Source organism: Lissotriton vulgaris, chromosome 8, assembly GCF_964263255.1.
Source record: "Lissotriton vulgaris chromosome 8, aLisVul1.2, whole genome shotgun sequence".
NCBI classification, from domain to species: Eukaryota; Metazoa; Chordata; class Amphibia; order Caudata; family Salamandridae; genus Lissotriton; species Lissotriton vulgaris.
The window spans coordinates 1,500,561,674-1,500,578,919 of record NC_141696.1 but is presented as its reverse complement, the minus strand read 5'-3'; the positions used below and the strand labels follow the sequence as shown (position 1 = coordinate 1,500,578,919).

At 50.0% G+C, this 17,246-nt stretch overlaps 1 protein-coding gene across 1 annotated transcript in view; it reads left to right on the top strand.

Moving 5' to 3' along the window:
• CCDC191 (coiled-coil domain containing 191) overlaps nucleotides 1-17,246 on the top strand; it is a 170,825-nt gene that overhangs the window by 97,932 nt on the left and 55,647 nt on the right. The window contains exon 10 of the mRNA XM_086935594.1: nucleotides 10,090-10,604. Within this exon, the coding sequence (XP_086791720.1) occupies nucleotides 10,090-10,604 (515 nt within the window). The remainder of the gene's footprint in view (nucleotides 1-10,089; nucleotides 10,605-17,246) is intronic.

Here is a 17,246-nt window from a genome sequence, read left to right as displayed (position 1 = left end):
GAGCAGTGAACAGGGTCTGGTTGCAGCTGTGCGGTGCAGTCAGTTGTTGGTTCCTGGGAGCTTTGGACGGGGTCTGGTTGCAGCTGTGCGGTGCATCCAGTTGTTGGTTCCTGGGAGCAGTGAACAGGGTCTGGTTGCAGCTGTGCGGTGCAGTCAGTTGTTGGTTCCTGGGAGCAGTGGACAGGGTCTGGTTGCAGCTGTGCGGTGCAGTCAGTTGTTGGTTCCTGGGAGCAGTGAGCAGGGTCTGGTTGCAGCTGTGCGGTGCAGTCAGTTGTTGGTTCCTGGGAGCAGTGGACAGGGTCTGGTTGCAGCTGTGCGGTGCAGTCAGTTGTTGGTTCCTGGGAGCAGTGAGCAGGGTCTGGTTGCAGCTGTGCGGTGCAGTCAGTTGTTGGTTCCTGGGAGCAGTGAACAGGGTCTGGTTGCAGCTGTGCGGTGCAGTCAGTTGTTGGTTCCTGGGAGCAGTGGACAGGGTCTGGTTGCAGCTGTGTGGTGCAGTCAGTTGTTGGTTCCTGGGAGCAGTGGACAGGGTCTGGTTGCAGCTGTGCGGTGCAGTCAGTTGTTGGTTCCTGGGAGCAGTGAGCAGGGTCTGGTTGCAGCTGTGCGGTGCAGTCAGTTGTTGGTTCCTGGGAGCAGTGAACAGGGTCTGGTTGCAGCTGTGCGGTGCAGTCAGTTGTTGGTTCCTGGGAGCAGTGAACAGGGTCTGGTTGCAGCTGTGCGGTGCAGTCAGTTGTTGGTTCCTGGGAGCTTTGGACGGGGTCTGGTTGCAGCTGTGCGGTGCATCCAGTTGTTGGTTCCTGGGAGCAGTGAACAGGGTCTGGTTGCAGCTGTGCGGTGCAGTCAGTTGTTGGTTCCTGGGAGCTTTGGACGGGGTCTGGTTGCAGCTGTGCGGTGCATCCAGTTGTTGGTTCCTGGGAGCAGTGAGCAGGGTCTGGTTGCAGCTGTGCGGTGCAGTCAGTTGTTGGTTCCTGGGAGCAGTGGACAGGGTCTGGTTGCAGCTGTGCGGTGCAGTCAGTTGTTGGTTCCTGGGAGCAGTGAGCAGGGTCTGGTTGCAGCTGTGCGGTGCAGTCAGTTGTTGGTTCCTGGGAGCAGTGAACAGGGTCTGGTTGCAGCTGTGCGGTGCAGTCAGTTGTTGGTTCCTGGGAGCAGTGGACAGGGTCTGGTTGCAGCTGTGCGGTGCAGTCAGTTGTTGGTTCCTGGGAGCAGTGAACAGGGTCTGGTTGCAGCTGTGCGGTGCAGTCAGTTGTTGGTTCCTGGGAGCAGTGAGCAGGGTCTGGTTGCAGCTGTGCGGTGCAGTCAGTTGTTGGTTCCTGGGAGCAGTGGACAGGGTCTGGTTGCAGCTGTGCGGTGCAGTCAGTTGTTGGTTCCTGGGAGCAGTGAGCAGGGTCTGGTTGCAGCTGTGCGGTGCAGTCAGTTGTTGGTTCCTGGGAGCAGTGAACAGGGTCTGGTTGCAGCTGTGCGGTGCAGTCAGTTGTTGGTTCCTGGGAGCAGTGGACAGGGTCTGGTTGCAGCTGTGTGGTGCAGTCAGTTGTTGGTTCCTGGGAGCAGTGGACAGGGTCTGGTTGCAGCTGTGCGGTGCAGTCAGTTGTTGGTTCCTGGGAGCAGTGAGCAGGGTCTGGTTGCAGCTGTGCGGTGCAGTCAGTTGTTGGTTCCTGGGAGCAGTGAACAGGGTCTGGTTGCAGCTGTGCGGTGCAGTCAGTTGTTGGTTCCTGGGAGCAGTGAACAGGGTCTGGTTGCAGCTGTGCGGTGCAGTCAGTTGTTGGTTCCTGGGAGCTTTGGACGGGGTCTGGTTGCAGCTGTGCGGTGCATCCAGTTGTTGGTTCCTGGGAGCAGTGAACAGGGTCTGGTTGCAGCTGTGCGGTGCAGTCAGTTGTTGGTTCCTGGGAGCTTTGGACGGGGTCTGGTTGCAGCTGTGCGGTGCATCCAGTTGTTGGTTCCTGGGAGCAGTGAGCAGGGTCTGGTTGCAGCTGTGCGGTGCAGTCAGTTGTTGGTTCCTGGGAGCAGTGGACAGGGTCTGGTTGCAGCTGTGCGGTGCAGTCAGTTGTTGGTTCCTGGGAGCAGTGAGCAGGGTCTGGTTGCAGCTGTGCGGTGCAGTCAGTTGTTGGTTCCTGGGAGCAGTGAACAGGGTCTGGTTGCAGCTGTGCGGTGCAGTCAGTTGTTGGTTCCTGGGAGCAGTGGACAGGGTCTGGTTGCAGCTGTGCGGTGCAGTCAGTTGTTGGTTCCTGGGAGCAGTGAACAGGGTCTGGTTGCAGCTGTGCGGTGCAGTCAGTTGTTGGTTCCTGGGAGCAGTGAGCAGGGTCTGGTTGCAGCTGTGCGGTGCAGTCAGTTGTTGGTTCCTGGGAGCAGTGGACAGGGTCTGGTTGCAGCTGTGCGGTGCAGTCAGTTGTTGGTTCCTGGGAGCAGTGAACAGGGTCTGGTTGCAGCTGTGCGGTGCAGTCAGTTGTTGGTTCCTGGGAGCAGTGAACAGGGTCTGGTTGCAGCTGTGCGGTGCAGTCAGTTGTTGGTTCCTGGGAGCAGTGAACAGGGTCTGGTTGCAGCTGTGCGGTGCAGTCAGTTGTTGGTTCCTGGGAGCCTTGGACGGGGTCTGGTTGCAGCTGTGCGGTGCATCCAGTTGTTGGTTCCTGGGAGCAGTGAACGGGGTCTGGTTGCAGCTGTGCGGTGCATCCAGTTGTTGGTTCCTGGGAGCAGTTGACGGGGTCTGGTTGAAGCAGTGCGGTGCAGTCAGTTGTTGGTTCCTGGGAGCAGTGGACAGGGTCTGGTTGCAGCTGTGCGGTGCAGTCAGTTGTTGGTTCCTGGGAGCAGGGTCTGGTTGCAGCTGTGCGGTGCATCCAGTTGTTGGTTCCTGGGAGCAGTGAACAGGGTCTGGTTGCAGCTGTGCGGTGCAGTCAGTTGTTGGTTCCTGGGAGCAGTGAACGGGGTCTGGTTGCAGCTGTGCGGTGCATCCAGTTGTTGGTTCCTGGGAGCAGTTGACGGGGTCTGGTTGCAGCTGTGCGGTGCAGTCAGTTGTTGGTTCCTGGGAGCAGTGAACAGGGTCTGGTTGCAGCTGTGCGGTGCATCCAGTTGTTGGTTCCTGGGAGCAGTGAACGGGGTCTGGTTGCAGCTGTGCGGTGCAGTCAGTTGTTGGTTCCTGGGAGCAGTGAACAGGGTCTGGTTGCAGCTGTGCGGTGCAGTCAGTTGTTGGTTCCTGGGAGCAGTGAACAGGGTCTGGTTGCAGCTGTGCGGTGCATCCAGTTGTTGGTTCCTGGGAGCAGTGAACGGGGTCTGGTTGCAGCTGTGCGGTGCAGTCAGTTGTTGGTTCCTGGGAGCAGTGAACAGGGTCTGGTTACAGCTGTGCGGTGCAGTCAGTTGTTGGTTCCTGGGAGCTTTGGACGGGGTCTGGTTGCAGCTGTGCGGTGCAGTCAGTTGTTGGTTCCTGGGAGCAGGGTCTGGTTGCAGCTGTGCGGTGCATCCAGTTGTTGGTTCCTGGGAGCAGTTGACGGGGTCTGGTTGAAGCAGTGCGGTGCAGTCAGTTGTTGGTTCCTGGGAGCAGTGAACAGGGTCTGGTTGCAGCTGTGCGGTGCATCCAGTTGTTGGTTCCTGGGAGCAGTTGACGGGGTCTGGTTGAAGCAGTGCGGTGCAGTCAGTTGTTGGTTCCTGGGAGCAGTGAACAGGGTCTGGTTGCAGCTGTGCGGTGCATCCAGTTGTTGGTTCCTGGGAGCAGTGAACGGGGTCTGGTTGCAGCTGTGCGGTGCATCCAGTTGTTGGTTCCTGGGAGCAGTGAGCAGGGTCTGGTTGCAGCTGTGCGGTGCATCCAGTTGTTGGTTCCTGGGAGCAGTGAACAGGGTCTGGTTGCAGCTGTGCGGTGCAGTCAGTTGTTGGTTCCTGGGAGCAGTGAGCAGGGTCTGGTTGCAGCTGTGCGGTGCAGTCAGTTGTTGGTTCCTGGGAGCAGGGTCTGGTTGCAGCAGTGCGGTGCAGTCAGTTGTTGGTTCCTGGGAGCAGGGTCTGGTTGCAGCTGTGCGGTGCAGTCAGTTGTTGGTTCCTGGGAGCAGGGTCTGGTTGCAGCTGTGCGGTGCATCCAGTTGTTGGTTCCTGGGAGCAGTTGACGGGGTCTGGTTGAAGCAGTGCGGTGCAGTCAGTTGTTGGTTCCTGGGAGCAGTGAACAGGGTCTGGTTGCAGCTGTGCGGTGCATCCAGTTGTTGGTTCCTGGGAGCAGTTGACGGGGTCTGGTTGAAGCAGTGCGGTGCAGTCAGTTGTTGGTTCCTGGGAGCAGTGAACAGGGTCTGGTTGCAGCTGTGCGGTGCATCCAGTTGTTGGTTCCTGGGAGCAGTGAACGGGGTCTGGTTGCAGCTGTGCGGTGCATCCAGTTGTTGGTTCCTGGGAGCAGTGAGCAGGGTCTGGTTGCAGCTGTGCGGTGCATCCAGTTGTTGGTTCCTGGGAGCAGTGAACAGGGTCTGGTTGCAGCTGTGCGGTGCAGTCAGTTGTTGGTTCCTGGGAGCAGTGAGCAGGGTCTGGTTGCAGCTGTGCGGTGCAGTCAGTTGTTGGTTCCTGGGAGCAGGGTCTGGTTGCAGCTGTGCGGTGCAGTCAGTTGTTGGTTCCTGGGAGCAGTGAACAGGGTCTGGTTGCAGCTGTGCGGTGCAGTCAGTTGTTGGTTCCTGGGAGCAGTGAACGGGGTCTGGTTGCAGCTGTGCGGTGCATCCAGTTGTTGGTTCCTGGGAGCAGTGAGCAGGGTCTGGTTGCAGCTGTGCGGTGCATCCAGTTGTTGGTTCCTGGGAGCAGTGAACAGGGTCTGGTTGCAGCTGTGCGGTGCAGTCAGTTGTTGGTTCCTGGGAGCAGTGAGCAGGGTCTGGTTGCAGCTGTGCGGTGCAGTCAGTTGTTGGTTCCTGGGAGCAGTGAGCAGGGTCTGGTTGCAGCTGTGCGGTGCAGTCAGTTGTTGGTTCCTGGGAGCAGTGAGCAGGGTCTGGTTGCAGCTGTGCGGTGCAGTCAGTTGTTGGTTCCTGGGAGCAGTGAACAGGGTCTGGTTGCAGCTGTGCGGTGCAGTCAGTTGTTGGTTCCTAGGAGCAGTGAGCAGGGTCTGGTTGCAGCTGTGCGGTGCAGTCAGTTGTTGGTTCCTGGGAGCAGTGAACAGGGTCTGGTTGCAGCTGTGCGGTGCAGTCAGTTGTTGGTTCCTGGGAGCAGTGAGCAGGGTCTGGTTGCAGCTGTGCGGTGCAGTCAGTTGTTGGTTCCTGGGAGCAGGGTCTGGTTGCAGCTGTGCGGTGCAGTCAGTTGTTGGTTCCTGGGAGCAGTGAACAGGGTCTGGTTGCAGCTGTGCGGTGCAGTCAGTTGTTGGTTCCTGGGAGCAGTGAACGGGGTCTGGTTGCAGCTGTGCGGTGCATCCAGTTGTTGGTTCCTGGGAGCAGTGAGCAGGGTCTGGTTGCAGCTGTGCGGTGCATCCAGTTGTTGGTTCCTGGGAGCAGTGAACAGGGTCTGGTTGCAGCTGTGCGGTGCAGTCAGTTGTTGGTTCCTGGGAGCAGTGAGCAGGGTCTGGTTGCAGCTGTGCGGTGCAGTCAGTTGTTGGTTCCTGGGAGCAGTGAGCAGGGTCTGGTTGCAGCTGTGCGGTGCAGTCAGTTGTTGGTTCCTGGGAGCAGTGAGCAGGGTCTGGTTGCAGCTGTGCGGTGCAGTCAGTTGTTGGTTCCTGGGAGCAGTGAGCAGGGTCTGGTTGCAGCTGTGCGGTGCAGTCAGTTGTTGGTTCCTGGGAGCAGTGAACAGGGTCTGGTTGCAGCTGTGCGGTGCAGTCAGTTGTTGGTTCCTGGGAGCAGTGAGCAGGGTCTGGTTGCAGCTGTGCGGTGCATCCAGTTGTTGGTTCCTGGGAGCAGTGAACAGGGTCTGGTTGCAGCTGTGCGGTGCAGTCAGTTGTTGGTTCCTGGGAGCAGTGAACAGGGTCTGGTTGCAGCTGTGCGGTGCAGTCAGTTGTTGGTTCCTGGGAGCAGTGAGCAGGGTCTGGTTGCAGCTGTGCGGTGCAGTCAGTTGTTGGTTCCTGGGAGCAGTGAACAGGGTCTGGTTGCAGCTGTGCGGTGCAGTCAGTTGTTGGTTCCTGGGAGCAGTGAGCAGGGTCTGGTTGCAGCTGTGCGGTGCAGTCAGTTGTTGGTTCCTGGGAGCAGTGAGCAGGGTCTGGTTGCTGCTGTGCGGTGCAGTCAGTTGTTGGTTCCTGGGAGCAGTGAACAGGGTCTGGTTGCAGCTGTGCGGTGCAGTCAGTTGTTGGTTCCTAGGAGCAGTGAGCAGGGTCTGGTTGCAGCTGTGCGGTGCAGTCAGTTGTTGGTTCCTGGGAGCAGTGAACAGGGTCTGGTTGCAGCTGTGCGGTGCAGTCAGTTGTTGGTTCCTGGGAGCAGTGAACAGGGTCTGGTTGCAGCTGTGCGGTGCATCCAGTTGTTGGTTCCTGGGAGCAGTTGACGGGGTCTGGTTGCAGCTGTGCGGTGCAGATGGTTGACTTTTTGGTGGGACCGGAGCAGGGAGCTACGTACACCGTGACCACAAAGAAACGAGCAGCACGGAGTAGTCTAATACCTCTGCACCAGCAGCCCGGAGCAGCCATTCTTTCCTCCGTAAGGCGCATGCCTACACTACCTTCTACCCAAGCTCCACACTTACATATTTGAATGAGTTCATGGAAGACCTAAATGGATGCATAATCACTAACCATAGAAAGAAATGTGTATGTGGAGAATAGGGGTTTAACTGAAGATGTTAAGCAGGGGTATTCTCTGGGGAGAGACTGGGTGCAGATTGGTCAGCTCCCAGGAGAGGGGGGGTAGACAGTTTTTAAATAGAGTAAACAAGATCCAGCTGTGCCCTGGAATAGCAAAGATGGGGGTCATTCCAGTCTTTGAACTGTGCAATATCCATAGAATGAGAAAAAAGATATATAGGAATGTTCAGTATATGCAGGCAAGGGAGTGTGGTTGAAACTCCTAAGATAAACCTTATAGGTGTTCAGCAGGAATAAGCGAGTGATCCTTGTATAGTAGTAGCCTGGTTGCATTTTGGCTTGGTTAGACAAAACCCACTGAAAAAGTATTATTGAGAAATGAACTATGTGGAAATATGAGTTTACATTTGGTGTCCTTCACTACCCTGTCATGATCTTGGATGTCTATTTCCTACCCATATGTGGTTACGAGAGACGTCAGAAGGCCCCCATAGCTGGAGTGGAAAACAACTGAGCAACCAGGGTTTGGTAAATGATTAACCTCTAAATTGCCTTTAAAATAGTGAGAACAATCTATGCACTGTATCAGAACTAATCTGGTGTTTAAAATAAATTTGGAGTATGAACACTCCGCAGAGGATCCCAGGGATGCTACAGTGGCTCGCAAAGGGAGTTGACTGGATAAAGAAGAGCATCCAGAAGATGACCTCAGTGGCCTTTGTGCCAAATCGCAGCGCGTAATGAAATGTCCTACAAATTAAAAAATCGGGATAAAATATTCTCTGCTGACAGGAATGTTCTGATGAAAAAAATCTAGTTAAAGATTATTTTGCTATGAATTTAAAAGTCAAGAAAATACTTCAAACGTAAAGGCAAAAAAAGACTAGGGAACAGGCTCTCAGTCTGAGAGCTTCTATTTTGGCCTCAGGTCCAAGTCCAGTGCCCTCAGATGTCCCTGTGAGAGAAGAAACTGGGACTAAAAATAAGATTTCTCTTTGACCATAGTTGCTGACCAGATCTCACCCGAAGCAGAGTCCTGGTTATTTCAACTTCATTCTTTAAAATAGATTCTGTCTTTTTTTCTTTACATCACAGAGGGCAAATTAAGCATTTGGTTAATCAAAAGGAGACTAGCTTATGCATTACGAGTTTAGCAAAAGTTAAGGACTCAGGTATGTTTTGTCATGGGATAGGAGCACCTGGTTAGTGTGCTCATGAAGCCCTCACCCACCAACCTAGTTGGTGGCATGCTTCATCATCGGGCTCACCCAGTGACACCTAGCGTGTCCCGGGTGTGCTACGACGCCTGATTACAGCGGAGCAGGTATGTCGCTGAGTGACGCTAGGTGTCACTGGGTGGGCCCGATGATGAAGCATGCCACCAACTAGGTTGGTGGGTGAGGGCTTCATGAGCACACTAACCAGGTGCTCCTATCCCATGACAAAACATACCTGAGTCCTTAACTTTTGCTAAACTCGTAATGCATAAGCTAGTCTCCTTTTGATTAATCATATATAAACCCCGGGGATAAGGACTAGCTTTCTGGTCCTCTCTCTCTCTCTTGATACGCAGTCAAATTAAGCATTTGCCTCTGCCTGTTTACTATTGTAACTCTACTGAACTTGATCTTCTATCCTATCCGATTCAGACCTTCCAACTGGAGTGAAAATTATGGAGCAACACTAGCTCTGGGATTGGCCCCTAAGAACATATTGTTGCAGCTTTGCATCATTTCATTAGTTACGAGTAAGATAATGTATTCCTTTTAAATCATTATGCTTGATCAATAAAGCTTTTATTTAACAAAACCCTTCGCTTTCATCCCACCAGTTTCAATGGTCCGAGTCTAGATGGTTATTAAAGTCTAAAGACAGATTTCCAAATCGCATTCCCAAATTCAAAAGCAAAACTATTGATGTAGGACATGTTCTGTTCCTCCCGCCTTGACGCGGAACTTTTTGCTGCCCCATCCTCAGTCCAGCATATGGACCTGAAGGCGTGGCTTTTCCCATCCAACAGCTACTTATGTTAATTCCAGCAACTAATCTTACAAGATGTCAATCAACTTTTCAGCATAGTCTAATTTTTGAAGCATCGCATCAGCATAAAGAAACGCAAAGTTATAATGGATGATGTGACGAGTCAAGAAATGCTCATTACAAATAGGTCGTCCCTTACGGCCGTATTTCTTTTCATAACATATGCATGGAACATAGGCTTCACTGTCAGTATTTTTAGATTCCTTATAGAGCCCTGGATTGCTGACAATAACGTGTTCACTGTAAATGTTTTTTACACTAGATTAGATGGCATAAAATATCTGTGCTGTTGTGTAGAAAAGGTGATGCTTATAACTACAACATCGTGTTTTTGTGTTTTTCGAAGACGTGACTCCTGTCAGAATAAATGGTCATTTGATATTGCATAGGATGGCTGAGAGTATGAGGCAGTCAGTCTTCTTTTATTCTATGTTTCTGTCATGCTGTAGTCTGTCCTGTCAGTCAGGTGTATTCTTGTATGGTCAGTGAAACTTACATTTCTTTCCAGAGTTCATTATAGCCCCATAGTTCAGACACATGACTTCATGTTTTGTTTCTCACAGATCTTACCAAATGTGGGCACCAGCAGCTATGGGTCTTGGTGTCTGGGTTCTGTCCATCTTGGACTGTAAGATACAAAATGGGGGTCCCAGTGAAAAAGTACGATACAAAATGGGGGTCCCAGTGAAAAAGTATTGGACTGTAAAGCCTCACGCTTCAACTGGTTCTAAAATAGCCCTTTTTAGGGTACAATCTTTTGTTATCACTCTACAGCATCTACAGGTTCTGTTCTCCTCACAAACCAACAGTCAACTGCTTCACAAAATGGCTGTTAACACAAGAGCCTCAGCATTCTTCAGCAGTCTCCTTTGGACATAGACAGCTAGCGCCGGGACGCCCCTTGGCTGGGGCAGCCGTGCGCTATGCAACCATTTATAACATAACATAACATAACATTCTGACCCATGGGATGCAGTCTCCTGACCATGCACACATTCCATGCACTGTCTCTGTCAGAACATCTATTATATAAATATGTCAGAGGAACACAGAATGTTCATGCTATGCAACACAGCAGAGTTAATGCATGCATCAGCTGTCTGTTTACGTCTAAGAGACATGCTTTACGTGAAACAAGCATCCACTTTGTGCTACTCGTTGGATCCTTAGTTCATGCTATCTACCCTCATGTGTTTATCTGTTCATGTGCAGAGAAGAAAGGAATGACTGACAATGTTTAGAAATCAATATTATATACAGAATATAAAGAAATGGTTCATCAAACAATTTAACAATAAGTGTTGATCCAGATGCCCCTCAAAGCAGAGTCAATTTCAAAAGCATTTTGTTTCTAGAGAATTAGATCCCCTTTCTATTATATTGTATTGCAGATTGATTGGCATGCAGCTGGAGACCGGCAAAAGGGACCACCTCCCTTAGGTGAAGATCTGAAGTCTGGTGCCATGCGTTCCAGAGTTGTGTCCCCCAAAAAGCCGAAGCATGCTTGGCAGGTCACCCTTCAGGACGCGGCTCTGACCGCTGAAGAACTTGCTCAGTACCGAAGTCAAGCCCCGACCCCGTCGCCACTCCTTCCTAATAGTCAACGTCTCAGGAGTCCCACCTGGAAACGTCTAACCAATACCGGTGAAATCTTTGACAACCGCCATGCGTTCCAGCAGCAGCTTCTGGAGGAGCAGCGGCGCCAGCTTGTGGAGCAGAGGGAGATGATCTTGGAGCTGAAGGAGAACCAGCGGCTGATCCTGTTAAAGAACGAGGCGGATCGCGCCACCGCAGTCACCAGGGAGCTAAACCAGCCAATTCCAAGAGCGAAGGACAAACTCAAGAAAGACCAGGAAGGACTGATGACTCCGGAACCGACAGCTGCAAAGAAGAGGGGATCTTTTAGGTAATTTCCTTTACTATTATTTAAGTATTTGATGGTAGTTGTGGGGTGCTGTGATCAAACATTGTCCTACCTTCTGTATTTTCACTATGCTCCTATGAAGAAATATGTCTGTTTTACATCTGAAAAACGTACGGTGCTACGTCCTTTAACCTCCCAATTTTACTTTGAAAAACATTCGTGCCTATCGCACCTAAGATTCAAATATGTGTTTCATTTAATGTTAACAATGTATGGGGGATTATGTGGAGTTTGGCGGGTGTCCGTCCATCCTATTTAAATCAGTATACATGTAATGCACTCTAAATGGGGGCGGCAGGACATTTACTAATCTTTGGCCGATGTCCTTCCTCTAAAGCCTAAATAATCCCCATTGCCTGATATGCCAGATTTGGCCATTCCTGGAACCAGCAAGTCTCTTGCTTTCTGCAGTTTTGACCGCTGCTGTGTTTGGGGCGAACGTCTCTCCTGCTGCTAGAGGGTAGAAGGGGAGGGAAACATTGGAATGGCGTCCAGCACGGAGGCAAGGGCAGCAGTAAAGATACCTATTTGATATAGTTAGACTGGAAAATTAAGGCAATATTATCATTTGGACAAAAAGAGGCTTTCACCCTCCACCCAACAAAACGGTGCAGTTTTGTAGAACTTTTGGGCTAATGTTCACATTTCCATTCATATCTTGATTGCACCTTGATTGCACCTCAGATATATTTGTGGAGATCCATACTAATATAATAAAGAGAGAGCCCAAACATTTGAGGCGGGTAATCTCAGGAACCACAGCACCAATCACAACACCCAATACAGCGTTGGAAAGGGCAGTTGCAGCAGAAGGACATAGGCTATGCAGACGCCCACCATATACATTTAAAAGGTAAAAGAACCGTGCCAGCAAAGTAGTCCCTTGTGGGCGTGTCTGTGTTGTGCTGTGGGCGTGTGCTGGGGGCGTGACAAACGCTGGGGGCGTGTGGTACGTTCCGCCCTCCATGCCATGTCTCATATTTATTTATTTTATTTTAGAAGCTTGTAAAGCGCGCGGCTACCTCCGGCGGAGGTGTCCTGGCGCTATGATAGCCAGAGTATCCCCAGAGAAAGGTTACCAGGTTCAAATCCTCCAAGATGCAGAAAATAAATTAACGTTTAGTAAACAGCCAGGTTTTAAGTTTACGACGAAAGATAGGCTCAGACTCCATGAACCTGAGGTCAAGAGGAAGGCTGTTCCAGAGCTTGGCAGCTGTGACGGTGAAAGTTCTTCCGCCACTTCGAGAGAGCCTGAATCTTGGCACGATCAAAAGACGAAGGCTGTTGGATCTCAAATGTCTTACTGAGGACGAGATCTTGAGTCGTTTGCTCAGATAGGACGGGCCAGTTCCATGGATTGCACGGAATGCCAGAGTCAGGATCTTAAATTCAATGCGCCGGGCTATGGGGAGCCAGTGTAGCTCGTCCCGGTATGCTCTGACCGAGGAACGGGCGGGGATATTACCAATGAGCCGAGCAGCGGCGTTCTGCACAACTTGCAGACGGTCAATCAAATATTGGGGGGCACCTGCATAAAGACTATTAGCATAGTCTAGATGTGTCGTGATAAGAGCCTGGACGACTGTTTTACGGGAAGATTGAGGGCGATAGGGGAAGATCTTCCGGATCATCCGCAGTTTGGTAAAACAAGCCCCTGCAACTTTATTGACTTGGGAGCTACCAGACAAGGTGTTGTCAAAAGTGAAACCTAGGTTGCGGGCAGTTTGAACTGGAGTAGGAGGAGGGTTCAATACGGTGGGCCACCATAGAGCTGCGGGGGGGAGAACTCTGACTGAAGAAAAGAACCTCAGTTTTGTCGGTTTTTAGAGCAAGATGATTGGCTGCCATCCAGGAGCAGATATTACCAAGGCAGTTTCTGAAGTTGGAAAAGAGGGAGTCAGAGTGGTCTCTAAATGAAAAAACAAGCTGAGTATCATCAGCATAAGAGACCACCCTGACACCCCAAGACTCAACTACCTTGGCAAGAGGAGCCACGTAGGCATTAAACAATAAAGGGCTTAAGGCCGAACCCTGGGGCACTCCGCATAGGAGAGGTTTATCCTCTGATTCAAATGGGTGCATCGTAACCCTCTGATACCAACTAGACAGAAAAGATTTAATCCATGCCAGCACTGTGCCACCGACTCCTAGCTGTTGTAGACGAGTTGCCAGTATGTGATGGGAAACCGTGTCAAATGCGGCGGATAGGTCGAGGAGGACCAGCATGGCCTCCTCGCCCCTATCCACCGATTCCTTGATAATCTCAGAGACTTCTAGCAGTGCCGTCTCGGTGCTGTAGCCGGTTCTAAAGCCGGACTGAGAATCGTGTAACAGCTGATTTGATTCAAGAAACTGAGCCAACTGCTTCGTACCACTTTCTCCAGTATCTTGGCAGGCTTGGGCAGAAGTGATATGGGCCGAAAATTACCAAATTGCGTGGGGTCTGCACCTGGTTTTATTAAAATGGGAATCAGTCTAGCCTGTTTCCACACTGAGGGAAATTGACCACAGGACAGAGAGGAGTTCCAGATGGCAAGAAGAGGGTTCACTAGAACAGGGGCAAGAGTACTCATGACTTTCGCAGGGACTGGGTCCAGAGGGGAACCAGACTTGACTTGATATAGCAGGGACAACGCCAAGTCAGGGGTCAGTTCACTAAAGGAATTAAATGAATAATGAGTGGAACATTCCATGTCAGAGGGGTGATTAGATGGGGCAGTATCAAAGGAGGACGACAGTTTGATTATTTTGTTCTGAAAGAAGTCCGAGAGTCCGTTGCACAGATCTTGAGTAGGGGTACATTGGGTTTTCGTGGCAGGAGGATTTACAAAATCTTTCACGGTGGTAAAAAGAGTTTTGGAAGAGTTCTGCGCCTGTTGGATGAGATTAGAAAAATAGGCTCTCATCGTAGAACGTTTCAATTTATGAAACTTATTGCGGGCAGATTTATACGCCAGTTTGGCCAAAGGGTCATAATCCTGTCTCCATTTGCGTTCTAATTGTTTACACTTGCTCTTTTCCTCACGAAGCAGGGGGGAAAACCAAGGGGCAGAAGGGCGTAATCTGGAGGAAGTCAGTGGGACAAGAGGGGCGACAGAGTCCAGAGCAGAGGCAAGGGTCGAGTTAAATCTTACAGTTTCTTTATCAAGATCCTCCAGCTGATTTAGTTGAAATTGAAGACAAGCTTCCAAGGACTCACAGGTGACTTTGGACCATTTACGGCCCCTATCTCTGTCAATAAAGGAAGGAGGAGGAGAGGAAGGAAGAGTGATAGTGAAGGGAAGAAGGAAGTGATCTGTCCAGGTCAAGGGATAGGGGGAGAGGGTGGACATACCAGGGTGATTAGAAAAAATAAGATCTAAAGTGTGACCTGCAATGTGAGTCGGGCCTTTGACTAATTGAGGGAAGTAAGGCCTTGTAATGTTTCCAGCAGGGAAGAGGCTTGCGAGCAGGAAGGATTATCGATATGGAGATTAAAGTCTCCCAGCACAGTAAAGTGGGGGTGTTTAAGAGAAAAATCTGCAATAGAATGCGTCAGAGCATTGAGAGAGGGAACGGTGGCAGCAGGGGGGTTATAGACCAGGATACCGGCAAAGATGGTGCCAGCAGGGTCCGAGACCGTAAAATAAGCGGCTTCAATAAGACCGGGATTAGGAATTTTAGTAAGATTCAGTTTTAGGTGGGATTTCGCAATTACCGCGAGACCACCCCCGGGTCTGGAATTATCTCGGTTAATGCCAGTGAAGCAGTAACCAGGTGGGATGGCCAAGTTAATATCCGGTTTGGACGAATCTTTTATCCAAGTTTCTGTAAGAAACAATAAATCCCAATTATGAGTATCAAGCGATAGCCAGATGTCGGGGGCATGAGCCGGGAGAGATCTGCAATTAATTAAGGCAGCTTTTAAAATGATTGAGGGTTGGCCATGCACACTCGGGGGCTGCTGGGATGCTTTAGAAACACCAGGGATAGTGAAGTTGCATAGTGGACAAGAGTATGCCATAGAATCCAGGCTATAGGGTTTACAGCAAGTAATAGGATTGCAAACATCCTGACGAAGATGGAGCAGTTGATCGACGGTCCAGGTAATTTTAGGGGAGCGAGATGCAGGGGTTCCGGCGCTGGGCGCGGGACTGGCGCGGACGGGCGCAGACGGGCTTGCCTTAGGCGCGCCTTCGGCGCGCCCGCTGCGCCCGCCCGCTGCGCAGACGGGAAGAGCCCTTCTTTTTATACATATCCATCTAGCGATGGGAGGAGGGTGGGAGGCGTCCAGGAGCTAGTGCTAGCTAGCTAGTGCTAGTCCCACCCTGCTCCCTTTAAATACCCATGCACCCCATAATCATAACCCACCCTTATTCCTTAAAATACCCCAACACCCTTAAACACTAACCCATCTTAACCCTATAAATATACCCTGTACCCCAAAACCCAAACCTATCCCTAAACCCTAGAAATACCCATGTACCCCAAAACCCAAACCTAGCCCTGAACCCTATAAATACCCCTGTACCCCTGAACCCTTAAAATACCAATGTACACCAAAACCCAAACCTAGACCTGAACCCTAAAAATACCGCTGTACCCCAAAACCCAAACCTACCCCTGAACCCTAAAATACCCCTGTACCCCAAAACCCAAACCTACCCCTGAATCCTAAAAATACCCCTGTACCCCAAAACCCAAACCTACCCCTGTACCCCAAATCCAGCCCTGAACCCTTAAAATACCCCTGTACCCCAAAACCTACCCCTGAACCCTAAAAATACCCCTATACCCCAAAACCCAAACCTAGCCCTGAACCCTAAAAATACCCCTGTACCCCAAAACCCATACCTATCCCTAAACCCTAAAACTACCCCTGTACCCCATAACCCAAAACTATATCTGAACCCTTAAAATACCCAAACACCGCAAAACATATACCTCAGTACCCCAAAACATATACCCCTATACCCATACTTGCCTTATCCAAACATAAAAAAACATGCTTTTACCATTCATGCATTTACAACGAATTTCGTTGTAAATGTATGCGTGGGAAAAGCATATAAAATGTAATGCCATGCATTATAATGGCATTGCGGAGTCATGGTACTTCGTAATGAAAGTATGCGGAGTGATGGTATGCGGAAAGAAAGTTGCGGAATAATGGGTGTTTATCCTCCCCCGGTAAGTACATTGGTGGCACGGAAGCCCACATCTCCAGCAACATACTCATATTTTTTCACCACCGATTTGAAAAATGCACAGGTCTCTCTCATTGATGCCCAGCACCGACATACACTTTTAGACACACCTCCCGCCACAAGTTCTAGAATTGCGAACTTTAGTTCTTTTAGAACTACTAGAATTGCTACGTTCGAATCTCGGCATCAGCTCAACATCCTGTGATTACAGGCAAATCGCTTTGTCTCCCCGTGCCTACCACAAATCAATGTGTTCTTCTGTAATGTAAATTGTGCTCATGCCATGTTGTCGAGTTCGCGCTATATAATATTGCAAGGAAAAATAAAATAGGGATACTCGAGTTCACACACTACTGAACGCGCACTCTTAAGTGCATAAGCAGCGCACTGTGAATCGGAGCGTTTCACAGGCCTGTCACAGATAAGAAATGCTATCAAAATGAAATCCTACGAAACAATACACTACTGGCCGGCAGCAATTCATACCCGGACAACGTCGGGACGGGCTGCTAGTACTCTAATAAAAGCTTTAGTTTGGATAGAGATGGATACATTTCTTGTCTAGTTGACTACCAAGACTGAGGATAAATATGTTTTATCAGCTTAAGTGTGTAAAAGAAAAGACCAAACTAACACCTACTGAGCAAACACATTTGTACTTAAAAGGGCTTGATTACTATAAGGACACGCACCAGCACGAATTTGGATATTTGAAATGGATTGATGTTTTCACAGTTGATATTGCCAAAAAAGTTTGAGAAGTGTTCTGTCCAAGGGTGACCATGAACCGCTGTTTGTAAGTGACTCACGGCTAGTCCTTGGAAATATACAGGACACAAAGGATACCTTTGTTTTTCACTTTGTTGTGAGTTTATTAAATTGTCTTCCAGTCTTCTTTCTCAGGCTATGGACTGTTTGTATGATTACATTGCAAAGCAAGTGTTTAGAAAGTAATATTAGTACTTCCCAGAACACACAGATGTAACTTATACCATGTGCCTTCTAGGTGATTACAACCCGGATTACTTCTTTCCTCAAGCCTATAGAATTTTGCTCTGAGTAATTTTAAGCAGCTGTTGTCATTTTACTATTATGTGAGGAATTTTACTGACTTTAAGAAGCAAGTGGCAACCTCCCATTTTAGAAGCAAACCATAACTTTTTGGGAAGTAGAAAATGCTAATGCATGTTTTCACAATGGATGTAGCAAATGGCTATCTTTAAATGGTTATGTTGCCTACATGATCCACTGGAAGTTATGAAATCGATTATACTGGAAACACAATAGTTTTATAATTATATATACAGTCATATCATTGTTGGATTTGCATCAGGGGTCATAATATTACAATGGACTGGTTTGCTGTATTTGGAGCCGGCAGCTGCATTCTAGACGGGGAGCGTTCACTTTCAAGAGTGGGTAGTGCAACGGACGACAT